Below are 21914 nucleotides of genomic sequence, written 5' to 3'. Positions count from 1 at the left end.
TATCTCAGGGTTTTTTTTTAATACCCAGAACTTTGCTCAAATGCATTATTAGAATATATATATATATATATGTATATATATTTATATTTATATATAAAGCAAATAAGTAAAGGGGACTGAACCTCCTCCCTGCCCCATAGGGCTAAGAAGCTGAGTGGTTCATGCTCCAGCACACTGGAAGACCATGTATAGGAAGCAGCGGAGTAAAATAGAGTGACACCTAAGGACTCTCCTCCCACAAGGAACACCCTGCCTCTGCCTCCTAGTGATGATGCCACGTGCCCTCTGGCCCTCTGCCAATATTGATGGAGAGTCTGATACAAGACGAGCCAGGTTGGAAGGGCACACGGGTGGTGTTAAAAGGCCAGCGATCAAAGGCTATACACTGTGGTCTGGACTATTCGTCATCCCAGCTACTGGGAATAAAGGTCCCTGAAGCTAACACTTCACCAGTTGCTTCCTGGGATAGGGAGGAGGGGGTCGTGGAAGACCCTCTGTGTGTTGGTGCCTGAGCTCAGGTGAACTGCGAGCCCATGGAGCACCTAAAGGATTCTGCCACCTGACTCAAAGGGTCTCCTGTATCTCTGTGGGCATGCCTCAGAGAGAGGGCTTGGGGAGGGCATCAGCCATTTCCACTTCTCAGACAGAGCTCTGATGTTCCAGCATTCGATCGGGTTTGATTCTGACGAAACATGCATGGAATGGGTTTTATATAAAATAGTAAATTGAGGGGTGGGTTTTTATGAATGTTCTTTGCCCTTTCCCACCCCCTTGCATTCTGCTGCAGGGACAGCAAAGCCAGGTTTCCTTCTCAGAGTCCCCAGTTGATGGGTATGTTAAGCTAGAGGCTGGAGAGTACACACCAAGGGGAAGACCTGAAAGGATGCAGAATGTTCTAAAAGGTAGCCTCATTCTCAGGTGTGGTTTGCATCCCTTCTCTCAGACACCACCATCACAGCCTGGTACAGATAAACACATGTTGAGTGAGTGGATTACAATTTCATCTGCAAGCTCATGGGAGCAGATGGACAATGGTGGCCCAGTTGAGGGTGGCTTCCGGTTCTGACCTCATTCAGCAAACACTTGTTGATTGAGATTTCCTGGGCCCTAGAAAACCAAGGCTCAGAGGTAGGGCCTGCCTCAACTCCTAACAGGATAAAATGAAGTGGTAGACTGTATCCAAGCCTTATTCCCCTTAATTCTAAGTCAGCAGTGATCAAACAGGGTGTGGAAAGTGAGGCAGGGGGAGGGAGGGAGGGTCTGGGACAGGTGGCAGATCTCAGGGCCAGGTGCCTACCAAGAGGCAGGAGCGCCGTTCCTCCCCTTCAGCCTGTCCTGAGCCTTGTTAAACACGCGTTCTCTTAACCTGGCTATATCAGCTGTCCCTGTTTCTACCACCACACATACTGTTCTGTCTACCTGGGATGTAGCCCTGCCAATGCTTTCCCACTTGGCAGATTGGGTGCTTGCCCTTCAAGCTGATTCCAGTGTCACCTACTGGGAACTGAGTTTTGATTGCCCATGGGGAGACTTTAGAAGTGTGTCCCTCCAGGACTGCCTCAAAGCACCTCTACTGAAATCCAGATGCCTCAGGTGGTCATTGAGTCTGCCTCGCCCCACGGTGCTCACTTGCCTACTAGCCATCTCTTTGACATCAGGCATGGGCCTACTGGGTCCTGAGTCTCAGTTCTTGCACATGGCAACTGGACCTAGTCACTAAGTGTTTTAATAAGTTCTAATGAGGCAGCCTGCCTAGGTAAATATAACCCATGCTTGGTAGGCAGGTCTTCTACAAGGAGTTAGACCTTGACCTGCCAGTGGCAAAGTCCCTTAGAGGGGTATTTGTGTGTCCCCCTGTCCCACCCCCCACTGTCATAGTACCCACCTCACCTAATGTCCATTGCAGCAGCTTCTACTCATGATCTACCTGCATCATTTTTGACAAATCTATATTATTTTTCTCTTACTATTTTTTTTTTTTTTTTTTTTTTTTTTTTTTGGTTTTTCGAGACAGGGTTTCTCTGTAGCTTTGCGCCTTTCCTGGAACTCACTTGGTAGCCCAGGCTGGCCTCGAACTCACAGAGATCTGCCTGCCTCTGCCTCCCGAGTGCTGGGATTAAAGGCATGTGCCACCACTGCCCGGCTCTCTTACTATTTTTTATTAAATAATAAAAACACTTCATTATAAGTAATATGAAATCATGGGCTTATAAGTGTTCACTCACAGTGTTTAGAACTCAAGAGCCTGCACAAGGGTATAAAATGAAGTACCATTTTTACCTTGCCTCTGGCCAGCCACCCAGGACTCCCAGTGTTTATTATTATCTAGACTGAGCTGGCCTTGAACTCAGATCAGCTTGCCTCTGTTTCCCAAGTGTTGGGATTAAAGGTGTGGCCCACCATATTCAACTCCCCCACCTCCCCCCACCCCCGGAGCTGAAGACCGAACTCAGGGCCTTGTACTTGCTAGGCAAGTGCTCTACCACTGAGCTAAATCCCCAACCTCATATTCAACTTTATTATCCTTTATATACATACTTTTTAAAGTGGTTATTCATATTCCTCACTCCAATTTTTTTTCATACCAAAGGTGGCATTCAATGTGAATGCTACCGAAGCTGGCTTTTATACTTGTAATTGTAATTTGGAGAGTGTCCCAAATCAATACATCTGATATATTCTTTAATATTACATTATATTGCTATGCTGTGGATTATTAAATCATAAGTATGTTCTAATTTCATTTCTGTTCTAGCATGTGCTAGAAAAATGAATGAATATTTGCATACCCTAAGTATCACACCTGAGAACACCCCTGAGCATGTCCCTCACCAGACCGCCCAGTACATGGTGGGGCCCAGCTGTCACCACTGAGCCCTGCCACTGATGTTTATCATAGCCTCTGAAGTCCTAGTGGTCACCTCATGACCCTTGGCTTGGCTATGGCTCACCAGAAGCTTGTCATGTGCTCACTGCCCACTCAACCAGCAGCCATGGGGGCTGGAAGCTCCCTAGAGAGCTGGGAGACAGGAGATTTGAGGGACCACGCCTTTCGCTTCAGTCCACAGAGGTTGGGAATTGGAGGGAAGCCGTAAAGGATGAGTTTGCAAGGTCAGCCAAGGAGAAACGGGCAGACAGGCCATTAGAAGGCAGGCCCCCACATTCTGCGCTGCACACTGGGGCAAATACAGACCTTCCTCTTTCTCAGCCTCTGATGTGACAACTGTCGCTTTGGCAGTCCTTGTCCTGCAGGCTTCTGGAAAATGAGAAGACCTAGAAAACATGCCTGCTTAAGAGCTACGCCCAGCTCTATCTAACAATCTAGAAGTTGGCGCTGCTTCTGGGTACTGTGGGGAAACAGACCCAGAGACCCACACAAGCCAAGCCCAGTTCAGCTGGAGTCTCTCGTGACTCAGGATCCCAGGCTTCCCTCCTGGACCTGCAGCGCCCAGCTCAGCCCGGTGCAGGTGTCCTGCGCCTGCAGATGCCTGTCTGCTCTCTCTCTCTCTCTCTCTCTCTTCTCTCTCTCTCTCTCTCTCTCTCCTCTGGGTAAGCAGGCCCTTTCACCTGCCTGCCTCTTCCCTTCCTGCCGCCTCCAGCCCTTTGCCCCTCAGGAATCAGCACTTACTCACCTTGGGTTACGTCCTGTTTGAACCGCATTACTGGCTGGTGTTTCATCTGGGCACAAGTAACCCTCAAAGTTTGGGGGTGAGGGTGGGGCATTGGTGTGAGGAGCACCAAATCGTATCTCCAGGGCCCTGAGTTCCAAGCTGCTGCAGACCCCTGAGGAGATGGAGAACTTTGGGCTCTTGCTCTGAGCTTTCAGAGCTTTGTTTCCAGCCCCCGGGAATGTTGAACAATGTGATTGTTCCCATTTTGCAGATGGGCACGTAGAAGGTAGGGATGCAGTGAGGCTGGGAGACGCAGCCTGCTGGAGTCTCTATGGGCTGGACTCAGGCCACTGCCCTTTCAAATCCAGAGCCGTTCTTCTTCCCTGTCTGCACTGTCCTTTCATTTAGTTTGGCCTCCCTGGCGCAAGAGGGAAGGTTGGGTTTTGGTCCTCCCAGAGGCTAGAGCCACCTGAAGTGCAGGCATCACTCTGCCTGGGGAATGAGACCTTGAAAAATGGCCTCTCTCGAACTACATAGAGAGGACCTGTTTCCCTTATCCTCAGAGAAAAGTCTAGAAATCAACTGGGCAGGTTTGGGCACCCGAGGCCAGGAAGTAGTCAGGTTTCCTGGGAGAAGGATAGGTGTGTTGCCAGAAGTTGGGCGAGTCACCTGAACACGAGACCCTGCCAGCGTTGGCTTTGCTCTGTAGTACTCTGGGCCCAGACCTGCTGGTAACCCTGTGATTTCTTCCTCTGCAGAAGGTGACTGGCCGCCTCATGCTGGCCGTTGGAGGGGCAGTGCTCGGATCCCTGCAGTTTGGCTATAACACTGGCGTCATCAATGCCCCCCAGAAGGTAAGTGCTATGCCATCCCACCCATACATACCACCACCCCACCCCACCCACATACTCTTGGTACCTCCTGGGTGTCTATCCTTGACATCAACTGGAATTCTAGAATTGCAGGGCCACTGGATGCTGGGATCTTGGTAGGCCATCTTGACTAGTTTCCCAGCCAATACAGCCATTTACAATGATCAGTTTAGCCGAGTTTTGTTTACATGGTATTTGGGGCTCCTGAGGGTGCCACACCTGTGGGCAGGCAGGCAGGCGGAGCCAGTAGTCAGAGTTGAGTAACCGTCCCCAGTGCCACTGAGGTAGTCAGCTGGCGTCCAGAGCAGTTTTATGCTCTCACACCCCATCCACACACAGCACAGTCCAGTTCCAGATTGAAACTGCTTCCTCTCCCTGGAGTTTCCATGTCAATTTACACACGCATGGCATCTTGCCCAGAGGCACCGCAGGAGTTAGAAGGCTGACTTCCTTCTCATTGCACATCCCAAATCTGCCCGCACTTGGCTCTCTGGGTGTCTAGACTGGAAAAGGACTCCGACAATCACCTACTTGTTCTGGAGAAGAGGAGGAGAAGGGGTTAGGAACAGAAATGGAGGTTGTCACAGTCCCTCCTCTACACTAGGTGTTTTACATGTGTTTATAAGGTTGGGTGGTGGTTTCTATTTTATAGACCCGGAAAATGAGGCCCGGGCCTCATTAAATGACCCATGGGCCCAAGGTCATATACTAGTGAATGGTGGCATCAGAAGCCAAGCTCTTTGTTTCCATAGCCTCGAGCCACCTTCCTAACTCACGCTTGCCTGTTGTTTAACAGTTCGAACTTTGACAGGGATCATGAAATGAAAGTAGACAGCGCTCCTGTCAGGACCATTCTCGCTAGCCGGGCTGATGAGGCTAGACAATGAGTGTGAGTGGTTCCCAGGACCAGGAGCCCAGCTGGAGCACCAGACTGTAGGAATTAGAGCTGGGCTTCTTCCAAGGAGGTGGAACTTAGCTATAGGGCCCACGCCTGATGCTGGGGAGCAGGTCACTAGGAAGGCTTGGCTGCTGAGTCATGCTGAGCTGCAGCAGCACTGATGGGATTTTTCCCGGATCTGACATGGCGACTGAGCCCATGCTTAGAACAAAGCCAAACCCTGTTTTTACTAAGTGCACAGAACAGCTCCCACCGAGGTGTGTGCTTTGGGAGCGGGCTCTTTTTCTGGGAATCTGTGCAGATGGAAAGCCTGTGAGACAAGATAGGAGGAAGTAGGGAGATAAGTTTGCACATTGAGGTTCCCTATACACCCCCAGATTCTGAAGTAATTGGTCTGTGATGCTGAGGAAGCTCCGTAACTGTTTCTGATGGGTAGCCGAAGTTGAGAAGTACTGTGTTAAGCAATGTCTTAACTGTGGTCACAGTGAGTTGGTGACCTAACTAGGACTCTAAAGGCAGGACAGAGGAGGAGGTTTTTTTCCGACAGACAGGGTGGAGTAAGCAAGGGAGGCAGTAAGATGGATGCCCAGAGAGCTACTTCTTCTGTGAAGGGTGAATATTTTGGCATGTCAAGAAGGTGGGCTGAGGGAAGAAGCCAGAACTGGACCACTATCGTCCTTGCATGAATGACTTGGACCTGCAGCATAGTCGGTCCCCAGCTTGGCATGGCCCGGCCAGGTGGAGGGTACGTATCATGAGGACCTTGAAGCCTGTGGAGGAGGACAGGCCTGATCCGATCTGCATCTTTGGAAATATTCAGGCACCTGGAGTGGTGGGATAGATTTGAGAGCTAGCTGGAGTCAGAGACACTTCATGGATTAGTGGTCTGAGAACAAATGCTGAGTGCTGGAGAGAGGGTCAGAGTAAAAGGTGCCTGCCACCAAGCCTGAGTTCCTACAAGTTGTCCTCTGGTCGCCGTGTGTCAGAGTACACACGTACCCTGCCCCCCACAAATAAGTACGATTTTTTTTTTTTTATATATCTAGGAAGGAGAGATAAGATTTTGTCAATCAATTCAGTCTGAGGATACAAGGAAGAGGGGTTCAAAAATGGCTTTTATATTTCTGGTTCAGGGCAGGAGCTAGTAGGTATGAGGTGGCAGGAATCAGTTTGTCGTCGGCCTTTGGAGATGGGTAGAGGTGCTCACGCATCTGAGTTGACTTCTTGGACACAAGGCTGGAGAGTGACTGACTGATCGTCACTGCTATCCGGATAGGAATGGGAGAGGATCTGTGAAGTACAGAGAGCAAAGGGTTAGCTCTTGAGGACATTCCCAGTGACAGATGGAGAAGAGCTGACATCTAAAGCCAGGCGGGCATGCAGGGCATGGTGGTGCACACCTAGAATCCAATCAGGCTCAAGAGACTTGAGAAGACTTGGTAGAAAAGAGAGAAAAAGTCGGAGTGGCCGGAGGACTCACTTGAGATTGGTGTTTGTGTTGGGATTTTGTTTTTATTCCAGATTTCCTTTATAGACATGGTGTAAGGCATCAGTAGAGGAGAGGGAAAAGCTGAGGAGGTAAGTGCAGGGAGACTGCTCTTGGCAAGGAGGGACACGATACTTCTGAAGATGTGAGCAAAGCTAGATTGAGTTTGTCTGCCTTGGAGGCCTAGCTAGTAAGAAACAGTGGAAGGCTGGCTAGTGCAGGGATGGAGGTGACCATGGTGTCAGAGGACAGGTAAGCCACACAGAGGGCCCAGCCAGTGAACTGCATTTATGAGAGTAGCCAGCAGCCAGCCACCAGGGACACCTGTCCAAATGGCACTTCTCAGGAGCCAGACGTGAGAACAACCATAGTGGAGTGAAATTCTGAGCCAGACACGGTGGTACTAGTCTGTCCATTTCTGCGCTTTGCAGACACTTCTCTCGAGCTTGGCTGGAGTTTTTCCAAGTAGGTAATTTATCATATGAAAAGAGGATCGAAGTATGTAAGAGTAGAACACTAAAGTGTGGCTCAGCCGGCGTGTAGCACACAGAGTGGCCCACCATACTCGGATGAGATTGACTCCATTGCCCGAGGAAGGCACAGTGATTGGATTCTGCCAGCACTGGCATTCAACAAGGACTCACCCAGAATCCACTCTGCCAGACCCTGCACTCTGCGAGGAGATATGGCCATGACACCGTAGAACACATTCTGGTTTCTAAAACCACCCCATCTAGAGGGGTGGGGGAAAGCTCTTAGGAAAAGGAGAATGTGGGAATCTGTGAGGGGTAGGTTCCGGGACCCTCCCATCCCCCATGTATACTGAAATCCTGGACACTCAGGACCCCATACAGAGTAGCACAGTACTGCCTAAATCTGTACATCGTTTCTCTCGCACACTCATCGCTGGATTACCTGCATCTGAGACCATATAAATGTTGTCGTCAGTATTTATCTACTATACTCGCCGTATTGTTTAGGGATTAATGACAAAGGTCTGTCCATGGCCAGCTCAGATGCAGTTTTTCCTACAAATATTTATGTTCCCCAGCTGGTTGAACCCACAGATTGCAGAAGAGGAGAGGTTAGGGGAGGGCAGCAGCAGAAGGACTTTATGAAGGGTTTGGCACTCACACCTGGAAGGGGAGGTTGGGCCCACAGCAAGGAGGGCCACGCGCTCAGTCAAAAAGTGTGCAAGGACTTGGTCAGGAAAGGGCTCCCCTCCTGTGGAATCTGTCATCTGCACTGGCACTCAACTTCCCGGTCTGGTCAAGTACTTCCTTTAGGGTGGCCGTGCTCTTAAGGCTTTGCCCACAGTGAGTAGACGTCCCTCCATTCATTACCAGGGGTTTGTTCTTTGCCATAAAACAGGCCTGAAAGGCTTCTACCCGGAAGTGGTAATTAATCATGATGTTATCTTAAGTGTTTATATAGCACTTGCCCTCAAATTACCTCCTCTCCCTGCACCTTGTAAGCCTGGCAGGCAAGACTGCCTTCCTTTTTGTGGATGAGGAAACCGAGGCTGGGAAAGAGCATCTGGAGAGTGAATGGCTGAGCTGGGGTGGAATGGGACAAGGGGAGGGGTCAGCGTGTTGGACTCTGGACCAATCACTCTAAGATGAGGTAGAAAAGGTGAGCCTGGCCACGGAGGGACCCAGTAACTGCACAGCGACACCCTGAATACTACCCTGGGCTGACCTACACAGTGTCTCTTTGTTTGAGGGGCAAGACCCAGCACATCTGAGAAAATGGCACCCATGCAACCCAGAGAGGCTGTTGGGAGGGGCCTAATATCAGCTCAGCCGCTCTTGTTTGACAAGGGAGGATCCCGGTCTACACAGTAAATGAGGCCTTGCCTGAAGTGACCTGGCTTAGCCAGTGAAAGAACCGACCTGAGCTAGACCTGCTTCCCAGCCTCAGCCCAGTGCCCCTGAGGCTGAGCCGACTCCTCTCCTCAATGGGGATACAAACAGCCTTAGTGTGGCCCTTCTCACCTCTCACCACGGACCCTTACAGCTTACTTAGTCGCCTGTATGTATTCTAAGTGCTTTAGAAATGGCCACTCAGTTGTCATCATAACCTCATCAAGTAGGCACCATAATCTCCATTTTCTAAGAAGGGAGTGCAGAGATGTGAAGAAACTATACCAAGGACACACCACTAGCACAGAGCCGAGCTGGAGTTTGAATCCAGAGAGTCTGGCTCTGTTGTGTGCTCAACCTCTGTGAGAGACAGGCACTGAGGAAGGGTGGCATCTAAACATAATTCTCTCTCTTCCCCCTCTCTCTCCTTCCCTCCCTCCCCACCAGGCTGGCCTTGAACTCACACAGATCCTCTGCCTCTGGACGCTTGCCCACACTTGTCACACTGCTAGCCCACTGCTCTGAGCTCAGAGCTGAGTCAAGTCTAGTCCTGTACATATAACTCAAGAACTTCCCACACAGCTGTTGTACAAACCCTCATGCTGTCACAGCCCGCCCCGTCATCGCAGACCCCCTTTGTCCCCCATGGCCAGCACCAGTGGATCAGATCATGTTAGGGTTTGTTCTAGATCACATCACCTTCTCGTTCGTCAGCTGTCCGAGGACGGTGATAGAAACGTGGACGGGCAGAGGAACAGAGGGGGCGTTGACTCTGTTTTCTCGCCCGTAGCACCATGGGTACTCTGCACTGAGGAAGGAGGAGTGCTCGTCAGGGGGACTTCCCAGAAGGTCGTTGCATTTTCTGAAAGGTGATTGGGTGGAAAGAAAGGAGCAGTCTGAGATGTGGGGTCACGGTCTGCCCAGAAAGGATGTGAGTCATAGTACTGCTGAGGAGACGCTTCATCCTGAGGGCTGAGGTGGCTCTGCCTGCTGCGGCTGCCACAGTGAGGTGAAGGTCTGTGTCTCCGTGGGAAGCTCCTGCAGGCCGTGGAGCAGGGGAAGGGATCACTTGCCAGCAGGCTGAGAGAGGCCTATCCTTGGCAAGGAGGAAGGCCAGTTCTGCATCTTCTGAAGCAGCCTGGGTGGTCTGACTCTGCTTCCAGCTTTAACCTGAGCCTCCTCTTCCCTGGCTTCAGAGAGGGTCCCTGGGGACACAGTGGGTGGGGCTGTTTGTCCAGACCCACCTGGAACATCTGGGTTCAGAGTTGACCCTAGGGTGTAGCTGCATTGATTGTTACAGAGAGATGCAGGGGCCTGCAGCCTTCTGGGAAAGATGAGAGGCTGGGAGTGGGGGTCAAGTCCAGGCCAAGGTACTGAGCTGGACAGTCTGACCCCTTTCTCCTTGTAAGAGGAGTGAGAAGGCTGTGACCATACCCTCTTCATCCACACAGAACATGGAGGAAAGAGAGCTGAGGGAATCATTGGGATGTGGGAGAAGATTCAGGCCTGAAAGTAGACTATCCAAAGGATGAGTACTGAGAGCAGCCAGAGGTTCCCAAAGACACTTCTGCAGCAGATCAGAACTCTAGGTCACGTCAGCAGCATGGCCGAGCTAGCCAGCACCCCATGTGTATGTAGCCTGTGAGCCAAAATAGGTTTCACACTGTGAAAGGGTTAAAAGAAAGGCAAGTGACAGGCTGTATGTGGCTTCAGACTTACCTTTAGCAAGCTCCCCACAACAGGCAACTCCCACTCCTGAGGTGGGGAGCCTCTTTCTCAGAAACCTAGGAACCTGGGGCTTCTGTCCTGGGGTCCCTGAGTCAGGCCTCTGAATTTCTTTGGGTTCTTCCTGCCCTGTGTAGTCCATATGGTAGTCACCTGTGCCTAGCAACGTAAGCTGTGAACCCTGCCTCAAATGCTCCTTTGTAGTTTGTGTTTGTTTGAGGTTTTTTGGATTCTCGTTTTTTGTTGGATTTGCTTGTTTTTGTTATTCTGGGGCTTGAACCTTAGGGCCGGGTGTATGCTAAATAAGCACTCTGTAGCCTAGGCATCCCCTAGTCCCCTTCTGGCTTCTGTCCTTGGGCGCAACAGTGACATCATCAACGGTTTATTCTGTGCATAGGCTACATGTTCTGCCTCACATCCCTCTACAGACACCACCCTGCCACCACAGAGCGGAAGTGAGAACTTCTCTGTAGAGAGCAGACACGCTCACCCACAGTTGCCTGGGCCTGGTAGAGTGTGGCCCTGGGATTTCCAAGATGTCCTTGGACATGTACAGCTCCCTCCCCTGACCTCAGGGGAGCTGCCTGGTGAGGACTAGCTTTTTCCTGCCAACTGTCCAAGCCCCAGGACCTCAGCTGCACAGAGCCAGTGTGCTTCCTTCCCATACCAACCTGGGTGCTCTCTGCACTAACCAAGAGCATCACTGGGACCTCAGCTCTTGTGACAGGCCAGTTCCATGACAATTCTCTCAACTGGCCAGGACCTCCCTGTCTCCTCAACATGAACCCATGAAGAAATGGCTTCACATTTATTTTGTTTGATTTTAATTTTACCTGTGTGTCTGCACCACGTGCTCACAGAGGCTAGAAAAGAGCAGCAGACCCCCTAGAGCTGGCATTGCAGGTGGTTGTGAGCTGGCATGTGGGTGCTGGGAACAGAACCTGGCTCTTCTGCAGGAGCAGCAAGTGTTGAGCCGTCTCTCCAGCCCCCTGGCTTTACACTTTAAAAGGGTTATTTGAAAAGCGAGTAAGAGCCGTGTATGGCCTTAGGCCCTTCTGAATAGGCCTACTTAACCTCAACTATTGCCTGTTTCTGCTCTAGGCCAGTTTGCTTCAATTGTTCCCAAGACAGGCGTGGCTTTGGGGGTGATAGACAGGAGCAGAACACAGGTTAGACCTAGGACAGATGTTGCGCCACATTCAGCAGACCTGGGATGGCTGGGGCAGGGCAGTGGCAGCATCAGGGACAGTTCTTGGGCTTGTGATTGGCAGAAGGGGTAGGAACCTTCAGGACAGGAGGCAGCTGCTGCTCCTCACCTCAAACATAAGCCAGGGCTGAGGAGGCTGCTCCATGGGGTTCTGTGAGGAGTAGTGAGCAGGCACTCTGTCTCTGGGGACAGCTTTTCTCTCCCAGGAGGATGCTGAGGGCGGTGGCTGGATGGGGAAGGTGAGCCTAGAATTATTCCCCATATAGGATTAGGATTCTCTGCGACCACTCTTTCCTGAGCCAAGTGTCAGCTTGGAGCCCCATATGAACCTGCAAAAGGAGAGTCTCTAACGGCAAAGGACTGGAAAACTCACGACACAATATTCCTGATTCTGAGTGGAAACCCACCGCTCAGACTCCGCTGTCCCTGAGTGTGGGGCCAGTGGTGCTGAAGTCTAGGAAGCCCACAGTTCTTAGTGCTCAGCAGAGGGGCTGAGCAGCATAGAGAGCCGGGAGAGTGTGAGCTTCGGCTCATGTCTGACCATCCAGGCCCGAGACTTACCTGGATGTGGGAGAGCTTGGAAGCACCTCATCACTCTGCCGCTCTCCCTGCACTGTGAGGAGTGCTAAAGACCTGAGCTGTGAAGAGAAGCTCAGTGCCCATCCTTAGGTTCGTCTAGGCAGCTTAAGTTTTAAGTGACACTCTCAGCACAAATCCACTGGCTGCACACAGTTCAGATAAGCTCCATTATTTTCTAGTCAGTTGTGATGTTGTGATGTCAAATGCCTTTAATCCCAATACTCTGGAGGCAGAGGCAGGCAGAACTCTGAGTTCAAGGACAGCCTGGTGTCTACATAGAGAATTCCAGGACAGCCAGGGCTATATAGAGACCCTGCCTCAAAAAAATTGATGATTTGTTTGTTTATTTGTTTTAAATATTTGAGTGTTTTGCCTGCAAGGACCTCAATAGCTTTCAGTTCTTCTTGTGGGTCTGCTTGGTCACCCTGAGTGACCAAAGGGGAACAGTCCCAATTCCCAGTTGTGGGCCCTGGAGAAAAGCTCGTCATTTATCTCTACGGCTCCCTTATTCAGAACGGCTTGTTCTCTGCAGAGCCTGATAAACGGGGCCTTGCCATTCCTGCAGTTCTCTGGGGTGTGTTATCCCTGGAAGAACACAAGCACTTTGTTTTGTTTGATGGAGTCAGCCTGGTCTCTGCACCCTGTAGGCCCAAGGGTCTCGAGGAAGAGAGCCCAAGAGCCTTTGTTGACTCAAGGTACCCCTACCACTGGCTCTGACCCCTGACCTCCAGGAGGACAAACTCCTGGGAGTCTGGAAATCTCTGGGCTAGATCTCAGAGGCAGGAGTGACAGACAGCAGGATGGGGAGGTAACGGAGATGATGGCAATCGGAATGGCGGCTGGGTTAACAGGCATGACTCGTAATGTTAAATTGTGGCAGGAAAGTGTAGTCAGACTTAGTCACTGCTTCCACTGCACTGGGGCCAGTAGTGTTGCGGTGGGTGCCGTAAGTATGTTTCCTGAATTTCTCCTGGCATTGTAAAGGAGGCAATCAGGTGCCACCAAAGACCTTTCAATGACAGACTGTGTGTTCAGAGTGGCTGTCCTAATATAACAGCTGAAAGTAGCTCAGTGGTAGAGCACTTGACCAGCATGTACAAGGCCCTGAGTTTATCCCAGCATCACAAAACAAAGACATGTAGCAAATACTCCTGTGGTCTAGAAACATTGGCATACCAGCATTGCTCTTAAGTCTGTAAACATACCCACTATGCTATCAGCCATAAAAGTTTAGCACAGGACTATGGATATATCTCAGTGTTTAGCACACGTGGTCATGTACAAAGAGCAATACTACATATAGGGATGTCCGTGGGGCTGGAGAGATGCCTCAGTGGTACAGAGGACGATTCCTTTTGTGGAGAACCCAGATTTAGTTCTCAGCACCCATACTAGGTGGCTGACAACTTCCTGTAACTCCATCTCCAGGGGGTCTGACACCCTCTTCTGGCCCACATAAGCACCTGTAGTCATGTACACATAGCCATATAGAGATACAAACATACATGCATATAATTTAAAATACATTTTTAAAAAATTATAAAATGACAATAGAGGTAGCTGTTCTTAGTTTATCTAGTATTTTTTTTTATCATAATTTCAGTGAGTTCCTTCTGCATACTAGAACAGCCTGCCCTGAAACAGCCTGCTGGGTGCACAGACGCGTCCTGGCGTAGCTCGTGTTTGCCGTCTCTTAATTGCATCAAGAGCCCCTGATTGACCCACACCGTTTAGGTTTATTCTAAATGCACTCTGATGTTCGCACAGTGGACTCACGTATTAACACATTTCTTAGACTGTGCCCCTGTTAAATGATGCGCAACCACGGTGCATTGGAGAAGAGGCAGTCGGAGCTCAGAGCTGTCCTGACTTGTCCACTGTCACCCTGGAGCAAAGGAGTAGGCCTGGGCTCAGAACTTGATTGTGTTTCCATTCGGTACCAGGTTCTGACCCCTGCACTGTCTGGCTTCCCTTTATACAGCAGCCAAGTATGTGCTTAGGTTACCTTTTCCATCAGTCTGTCCTTAACCCCTGGAGCCTGGCTCTGTCAAACCATGAGAGCAGAGCAAGCCCAGGCCCCACCACACACACACACACACACCCTTTTCCTTTGGCAAGAGCAGCCATTCACCCCTTCCTTTCTTCAGTATTTGGAATCAGAAGGACTCAAGCAGTGGCTATGGAGGAGGTGTGTGCTGCTCCGTGTGCACCTGGGAGGGACTGGCTTGTGTCAGTGTGGAATTGTGTAAGAGCTGCAGTGATATAAAGGAGGAGGGGTTGTGACTGGCCAAAACTGAGAGCCTTATGAGTACCATATGACCATGGTCACTCATATCCATGATCTTAACATTCAAGAGGCTGAGGCGGGAGGATTACTGTTTCAAAGAGAAAGAAAGTGAAGTGGAATGGAAGTCCAGTATGTGTCATGCATGCCAGGGCGTGCACACCGAAAGTTGTTTCTCTATGTGCACTTGGGCCTGTCCATGGCTGTGTGTTCTGGGTGGGTCTGGCTAAGTCTGTGGCACTGGGTGTTGTCCATGTTGCCTGACAGTGTGGTGAGTGTGTCAGAACCAGCACCACCTGCTTACGGCCACATCCTTGGCACCAGGTTAGGCCCTCCCTGGTGTGGGGGCAGGGCTAGTGAGCAGGCCCACACCAGGACAAATGTCTCCAGTTCCTGGAACCACTTCCTTGCCCAGGGCCTTTCCCCGAACCTCCCATCTGAGCACTTAGAAAGGGAAGGAGGCCATGGTTCCTTTAAGGTGGCATTTCCAGCCAGCCACAGGGGAGCTGGCCTAGGAGACAGAAAGTGACAGTGTGCCTTAGAGCGTGTCCTTAAGTCCTCCAGGCTCAAAATGCAAAGTCAGTGAGTGTGCACTTCCCACAGGCCCTCAGAATGGCAGAACCTGTCTGTCCAGCTGTGCTTCTTCCCCAACAGGAGCTTGGGAGAGGGCCCGGGCCTACAGCTGTGGCCTAGTGGCCTAGAGTGTACATGGAGCCATCTGAAAAGGGGGCAAATGGGCAGAAGCATTTTTTCTCCTATGCCTTCCTGCTCTGTGCCCAAACTGGCTCTGTCATCCTTGGCCATCTTCCTGAGCAAGTCTTGAGCACCTTGGAAGTGGGGAGAGCCCAGTCCCCCTCTCACCCAAGGAAACTGAACCTACATAAAGGAAGAAGCAGGTGAAGAACACAGTGTGTTCGCAGAAGAGCCAAGCCCTGGCATCTTGTGGTGAAGTAGCTGCTCTGTCTGGAGGGGCCACTCACCCAGGATCTTCTCCCGCAGGTAATTGAGGAGTTCTACAACCAGACATGGGCCCACCGATATGGAGAACCCATCCAGCCCACCACACTCACCACACTCTGGTCCCTCTCAGTGGCCATCTTCTCCGTCGGGGGCATGATTGGTTCCTTCTCTGTGGGCCTTTTTGTTAATCGCTTTGGCAGGTAAGCAGGAAAGGCCCCAGCTCAGCCTTGGGGATGCTATCTTAAAGAGTTCTGGGGGGAAGTTGGGGAGTCCAGGGGTCCTGGGAGCTGGCTGACCTGTGATCTGCCCCCAGGCGGAACTCCATGCTGATGATGAACCTTTTGGCCTTTGTGTCTGCCGTGCTCATGGGCTTCTCCAAACTGGGCAAGTCTTTTGAGATGCTGATCCTGGGCCGCTTCATCATTGGAGTGTACTGTGGCCTGACCACTGGCTTTGTACCCATGTATGTGGGAGAGGTGTCACCCACAGCTCTTCGTGGAGCCCTAGGCACGCTGCACCAGCTCGGCATCGTCGTTGGCATCCTCATTGCCCAGGTAAGCCAGTTCTGGGTCTTCCTGCCCAGTACTGCCTCTGCCCACAGCTCTGGCCCTCACTCAGGTCACAGTCCAGCAGAGCAGAGCTTCTCTACCCAGCCTTACCTAGGGCAGTCTCCCGGTAGACAGGGCACACATAACCCCCACCCTACACCAGCCTAAGAGCAAGAGCCCCTGGCCTTCTCCTCTCCTTTCATCACAGGGGCCCCACTTCAACGTGCTGGGCTCCTGGGCCTCCAGGCCTGTAAGCCTCATGCATACTGTACCTTCTCGAGGCTCCTCCATTCCCATCCTTTCATCCTCCTGGAGCTGAGTAACAATCTCTACAAGCTGTGCTTGACACATTTATATGTGGCCTTGTCCCTTGTCCTTATAATTTGAGCTGGTTTTACAGATGAGCAACAGGCTCAACAAAGTGTTCCCGTCTCCTAGCAGCTGGTGGGCTAGGAGAGTGGAATGGGTACTTGAGTAGGGCCAGGGCAGGGGTACTCACAGTCCCTGCTTTCTTTGTCCAGGTGTTCGGCTTGGACTCCATCATGGGCAATGCAAAATTGTGGCCTCTACTGCTCAGTGTCATCTTCATCCCAGCCCTGCTACAGTGCATCCTGTTGCCCTTCTGCCCCGAGAGCCCCCGCTTCCTGCTCATCAATCGGAACGAGGAGAACCGGGCCAAGAGTGGTACGGGCTGGGCCCTGCCCTCCTCCCTGCCCCCCTGAGCTCAGGCCTTTTTCCCACTCTGAGCCACCTCACCTTCCCTCCGGTCCCACCAGTGCTGAAGAAGCTTCGAGGGACAGCCGATGTGACCCGAGACCTGCAGGAGATGAAAGAAGAGGGTCGGCAGATGATGAGGGAGAAGAAGGTCACTATCCTGGAGTTGTTCCGCTCTCCCGCCTACCGCCAGCCCATCCTCATTGCTGTGGTGCTGCAGCTGTCCCAGCAGCTGTCGGGCATCAATGCTGTGAGTACCCCACCTACCCCTTCCTGTGGCCCCGGCCAAGTCCAGGCTCAAGTGTGCACCGTGCGTGAATCCCAAACAAACTATAAGCAAGTTCTGCCAAAGTAATATACCTGTGGATCCAAAACCTGTGGCGGAGTCCACCTGCCTGAGAAGTATTCATCTCCCCGCCACCCCCACCCCACTTGTTCACCTTGGGTGTCACGCCCACTAGTAACCAGTACAAAGGCAGGAGAAGGCTGTAAGCACGGCAGATTGCCAACTGTCTCCCTTTCTGGCAGGTGTTCTATTACTCAACGAGCATCTTCGAGAAGGCAGGTGTGCAGCAGCCTGTGTATGCCACCATCGGCTCCGGTATCGTCAACACAGCCTTCACTGTGGTGTCGGTGAGTCTTCGCTTGCTTTCGGGCAGCAGCCAGGGTCCAGCTCAGGGCCTCATGACAGAATGACAGCCTATCCTGGGAACCAAGCTTGTGTCAATAAATTTGTGAGGCTCATTGCTCACACTGCAACTGACACAGACGCCCAGGGAGGTGAGAAGGCAAGTGCTCTCCCAAGGTCACAGCCAGGATGCTTTTGCTGTCTGATCCCCAGGGCCACCTCTCACCCTGTTACTATTGGACTCAGTTATGAGGCCCCCAAGCTACAGCCTGGTGGGGAAAGGTGTTTCCCCCACTAGTGTGTAGAGTGCCTATTTGTATTTGGCTATTGAGGTGAGCCTCTGCGCAGGTAGGCTCCAGGAGGCATCGGACAGGCAAGGGGAACTTAACTTTTTCTTTGTCTACAGCTGTTTGTGGTAGAGCGAGCTGGACGGCGGACCCTGCACCTCATTGGCCTGGCTGGCATGGCAGGCTGTGCTGTACTCATGACCATCGCACTGGCCCTACTGGTGAGTGGACACGCCCTGGAAGACCCAGGCGCCCATGACGGTAGATTCCACCTGGATTTGGATCCCCAAATGCCCATGTTGCACCCAACCTAGGCTGCCCAGTGTGGGTGTGTGCCTCTGGACTGGGGCCTGACCTTGTGCTACTCAAGTTGTCTCCTCCCATCTTGAGTTTTTTCTCCCCTCCCTGGTTGGGGATTTCCTGACCCAGCCTGTCTAACTGGAGAACCCAAGCTCTCATCTCCGTATGAAACTGCCTTGCCCAACACTGAACCTTGCAGAGCCTTTTCCTGTAGCCTCAATTCATCTCCACAGCAACCTGAGCCGTATAATGTCCCCTCCATGCCACAGAGGTACACAGACACACTTGTCTCCATTCTCCAGACAGGAGTTGTGCAGTTAGATGTTGTAGATTGAGCATCCCTTTCCCGAAGTGCTCAGACCAGATATGCCTTGGGTTTTAGATATGGGGATGCCTGCATATTGGGTTCCAGATAAGGGAATGCCTGCATATACACCTTGGGTTCCAGATAAGGGATTGCCTGCATATACACCTTGGGTTCCAGATAAGGGATTGCCTGCATATTGGGTTCCAGATAAGGGATTGCCTGCATATACACCTTGGGTTCCAGATAAGGGATTGCCTGCATATACACCTTGGGTTCCAGATAAGGGATTGCCTGCATATACACAATAAGTTACTGTCAGACTAGGACTGAAGTCTAAACGTAAAATTCATTATGTTTCACATGTGCCTTCCACACATAGGCTGGTGGCAAATTTAAATGGCTTTTTTTTTTTGTTATCATGACTGACATCATGCATGGTCAGGTGTGGAATTTTCCACTTCTGGTGTCAGTTACCAGCGCTCACCAAGCTTCAGATTTTGAAGCATTTTGCATTTCTGACTTCAGATTAAAAATGTGTTCAGCCTTTTTACTGAAACTAAAAGTAAAGCCCCATGTTGGATAAGGAAGGAAGCTAAGAATTGACCTTAGGTTGACTGGTCCCCAGCCTGTCACTAATCACTATGACAACCTGTACCATTCAGGTGTACACACACACACACACACACACACACACACACACACACTGACTCACTCCTACACACTCCTGTGTCCAACCCAAGCGAGGAAAAGCACTAGGGACAGTCCCAAGAGCACTAGAGGATAGGCAGAGTAGATTCTTGTGAGACTGAGACCAAGGTGTCTCAGTTCCTTTTTTTATTGCTGGATGAGACACCATGCAAGGCAACTTATAGAAGAGAGCATTATGTTTGGGGGCTAGCCTATGACCATCATGGCAGGGAGCAAAGTAGCAGGTAGGCAGACATGGTACTAGAGCAGTTACTGAGAGCTTACTTACATCCTTACCCACAAGCGTGAGGCAGAGAGAACTCCGATTTGAAACCTGAAACCCCACTCCCAGTGACACACCTCTTCCAATGAGGCCACACCCCCTATCCTTCCCAAACAGTTCCACCAACTGGGGACCAGGCATGAGCCTCTGGGGGCCATTCTCATTCAAACCACCACATTGGGTTGTGTAACAATCAGGGTGACCTCAAGCCCAGTGTGGAGACTTGTGCAGCTTCTCTTCCTTCTGAGAAGCCGTCATCTCCCAGTCTAACCTCTCACCCCATCTCTGTCCACAGGAACAACTGCCCTGGATGTCCTATCTGAGCATTGTGGCCATCTTTGGCTTTGTGGCCTTCTTTGAAGTAGGCCCTGGTCCCATCCCATGGTTCATTGTGGCCGAGCTGTTCAGCCAGGGGCCCCGTCCTGCTGCTATTGCTGTGGCTGGCTTCTCCAACTGGACCTCAAATTTCATCGTGGGCATGTGCTTCCAGTATGTGGAGGTGAGAAAACATCTTCTCTGTCCAGTTATCTGAAGTGCTCACCCTTGTTATTCAAGAGTCATGTTGACAAGCAGTTGGGCTCAGAAGCCCATGTCACCTGGCCAAACACTGCCCAGCCCAGGCTCTTCCCTTAGTTTTCATGCCAGTTCTGGAGCCTGTCACAAGTCAGATGTGAGCAGTCTCATTTAGTTTTTATAGCACGCCTGGGTGGCTGGTAGCAGTTATTCCCTCCTTCAGATCAAAGGCTCAGGGGTAGAGTCCTTTTAGCCAGGACAGATGGTGATGGTGTGTCTGTTTTCCAGCAACTGTGTGGTCCCTATGTCTTCATCATCTTCACGGTGCTCCTGGTGCTCTTCTTCATCTTCACCTACTTCAAAGTTCCCGAGACCAAAGGCCGGACCTTCGATGAGATCGCGTCTGGCTTCCGGCAGGGGGGTGCAAACCAAAGTGACAAGACACCTGAGGAGCTCTTCCACCCTCTGGGGGCCGACTCCCAAGTGTGAGGAGCCCCACACCCAGCCCGGCCTGCTCCCAGCAGCCCCAAGGATCTCTGGAGCACAGGCAGCTAGATGAGACCTCTTCCAAACGGACAGATCTCAGGCGAGCCGGGCTCGGGCGCCTTTCTTCAGCCAGCAAAGATGTCCAGAAGAATATTCAGGACTTGGATGGCTCCAGAATTTTAACGAAAGCAAGACTGTTGCTCAAATCTGTTCAGATAAGCAACAGGTTTTATAATTTTTTTTATTACTGATTTTGTTATTTTTTTTTTATCAGCCACTCTCCTATCTTCACACCCTAGTCTTCACCTTGAATGGCTCAGCGCCTGAGGGTGGGGACCGAGACTGTCCAGACACATGCCTTCTTCGCCAAGCTAATCTGTAGGGCTGGACCTATGACCAAGGACACACTAATCGAACTATGAACTATGAGGCTTTACCCCAGGAGGTGGTTGCTGCCGCCCCCTTCCGCAGGCCTGGATCTCCCCACCATAGGGGTCGGGCTCCATTTTTAGGATTCGCCCATTCCTATCTCTTCCTTCCCAACCACTCAATTAATCTTTCCTTGCCTGAGACCAGTTGGAAGCACTGGAGAGCAGGGAGGAGAGGGGAAGGGTCAGACTGGGCTGCCAGATTCCAGTCTCCTGTGCACTGAGGGCCAGACATCATGAGAAGGCCTCGGAGGCTGAGAACTCACTGCTGAAGACAGACACGGACACTCCTGCCCTGCTGTGTATAGATGGAAGATATTTATATATTTTTTGGTTGTCAATATTAAATACAGACACTAAGTTATAGTATATCTGGACAAACCCACTTGTAAATACACCAACATACTCCTGTAACTTTACCTAAGCAGATATAAATGGCTGGTTTTTAGAAATGTGGTTTCAAAATGCTTGTGGATTGGGGCCAGCCAGGTTTGGATGGAAGTGAGAGGGAGGCAAAGCATAGTTATAACCATGCAGTGGCTTTGGACTTTTTGGCGCAGGATCCTGTCAGTTCTAAGCACCTGTTCAACGTCCTTTAATTGCTCAAAAATCTGTATGACCTCTGACCCAGAAGAAAACCCAAGTTCTCTGTCCTGGCAGTCAGCATTTTCATCATGTTATTTTCAGACTGATAACTCCTAGTCCTGATACTCAAGCTTGAACATCTTGAAAGTGAAGATAGGTGTCTTACCTGACAGGCTTCAAGAAGTTTAAAATGGATGCAATCTCAACCACCCCACCCCACCCTAGCCACGCTTTTAGCGTATTTTACAACTCTTTCCTGTCTCCTTTTCCCCCAAACAAAATGAGCTGTTTACACTGCCACCGTGAGTTGTTATGGTGCTTTGTATCCAAGGCAGCTTTCTTATTTACAGAAATCGGGCCACCTGAGGGGGTGTCCAGGGTGTCTGGGCAGCACTGAACAGGCAGGTCCTTCCCAGAGACCCCCTTCAATTCAGACGCACTTGAAGGGACATCTAGGTTTAACTGGATTTTCAGCATCATCCAATCCAGGGCTAGGCACTCAAGAATAGCTGTAGTAGAGCGCCATGAGTATCCTGTCTCTAAAGGTTACAAAACCTAGAGGGAATTTCTCTTCCTGACTACGCAGACAACTATAGAATTTCAACATGACAAGGGGGTTAAGGAGAGGAAACTTAACTACAGAGAAAATGTAAGGTCTTACTCC

General features: G+C 51.0%; 1 protein-coding gene across 1 annotated transcript in view; it reads left to right on the top strand.

The window, feature by feature from the left end:
* Slc2a1 (solute carrier family 2 member 1) overlaps positions 1 to 21550 on the top strand; it is a 29458-nt gene extending 7908 nt beyond the window's left edge. The window contains exons 2-10 of the mRNA XM_052716706.1: positions 4370 to 4465; positions 15524 to 15684; positions 15798 to 16038; positions 16554 to 16716; positions 16809 to 16996; positions 17275 to 17379; positions 17781 to 17882; positions 19534 to 19737; positions 20040 to 21550. Coding sequence (XP_052572666.1) covers positions 4370 to 4465; positions 15524 to 15684; positions 15798 to 16038; positions 16554 to 16716; positions 16809 to 16996; positions 17275 to 17379; positions 17781 to 17882; positions 19534 to 19737; positions 20040 to 20240 — 1461 coding nt within the window. The 3' untranslated portion in view covers positions 20241 to 21550. The remainder of the gene's footprint in view (positions 1 to 4369; positions 4466 to 15523; positions 15685 to 15797; positions 16039 to 16553; positions 16717 to 16808; positions 16997 to 17274; positions 17380 to 17780; positions 17883 to 19533; positions 19738 to 20039) is intronic.
* The last annotated feature ends 364 nt before the right edge of the window (positions 21551 to 21914 follow it).

Source organism: Peromyscus californicus, unplaced genomic scaffold, assembly GCF_007827085.1.
Source record: "Peromyscus californicus insignis strain IS unplaced genomic scaffold, ASM782708v3 Scaffold_5__1_contigs__length_169319896, whole genome shotgun sequence".
NCBI lineage: Eukaryota > Metazoa > Chordata > Mammalia > Rodentia > Cricetidae > Peromyscus > Peromyscus californicus.
The sequence above is the reverse complement of the archived record's forward strand: the minus strand, read 5'-3'. Positions and strand labels throughout refer to the sequence as shown.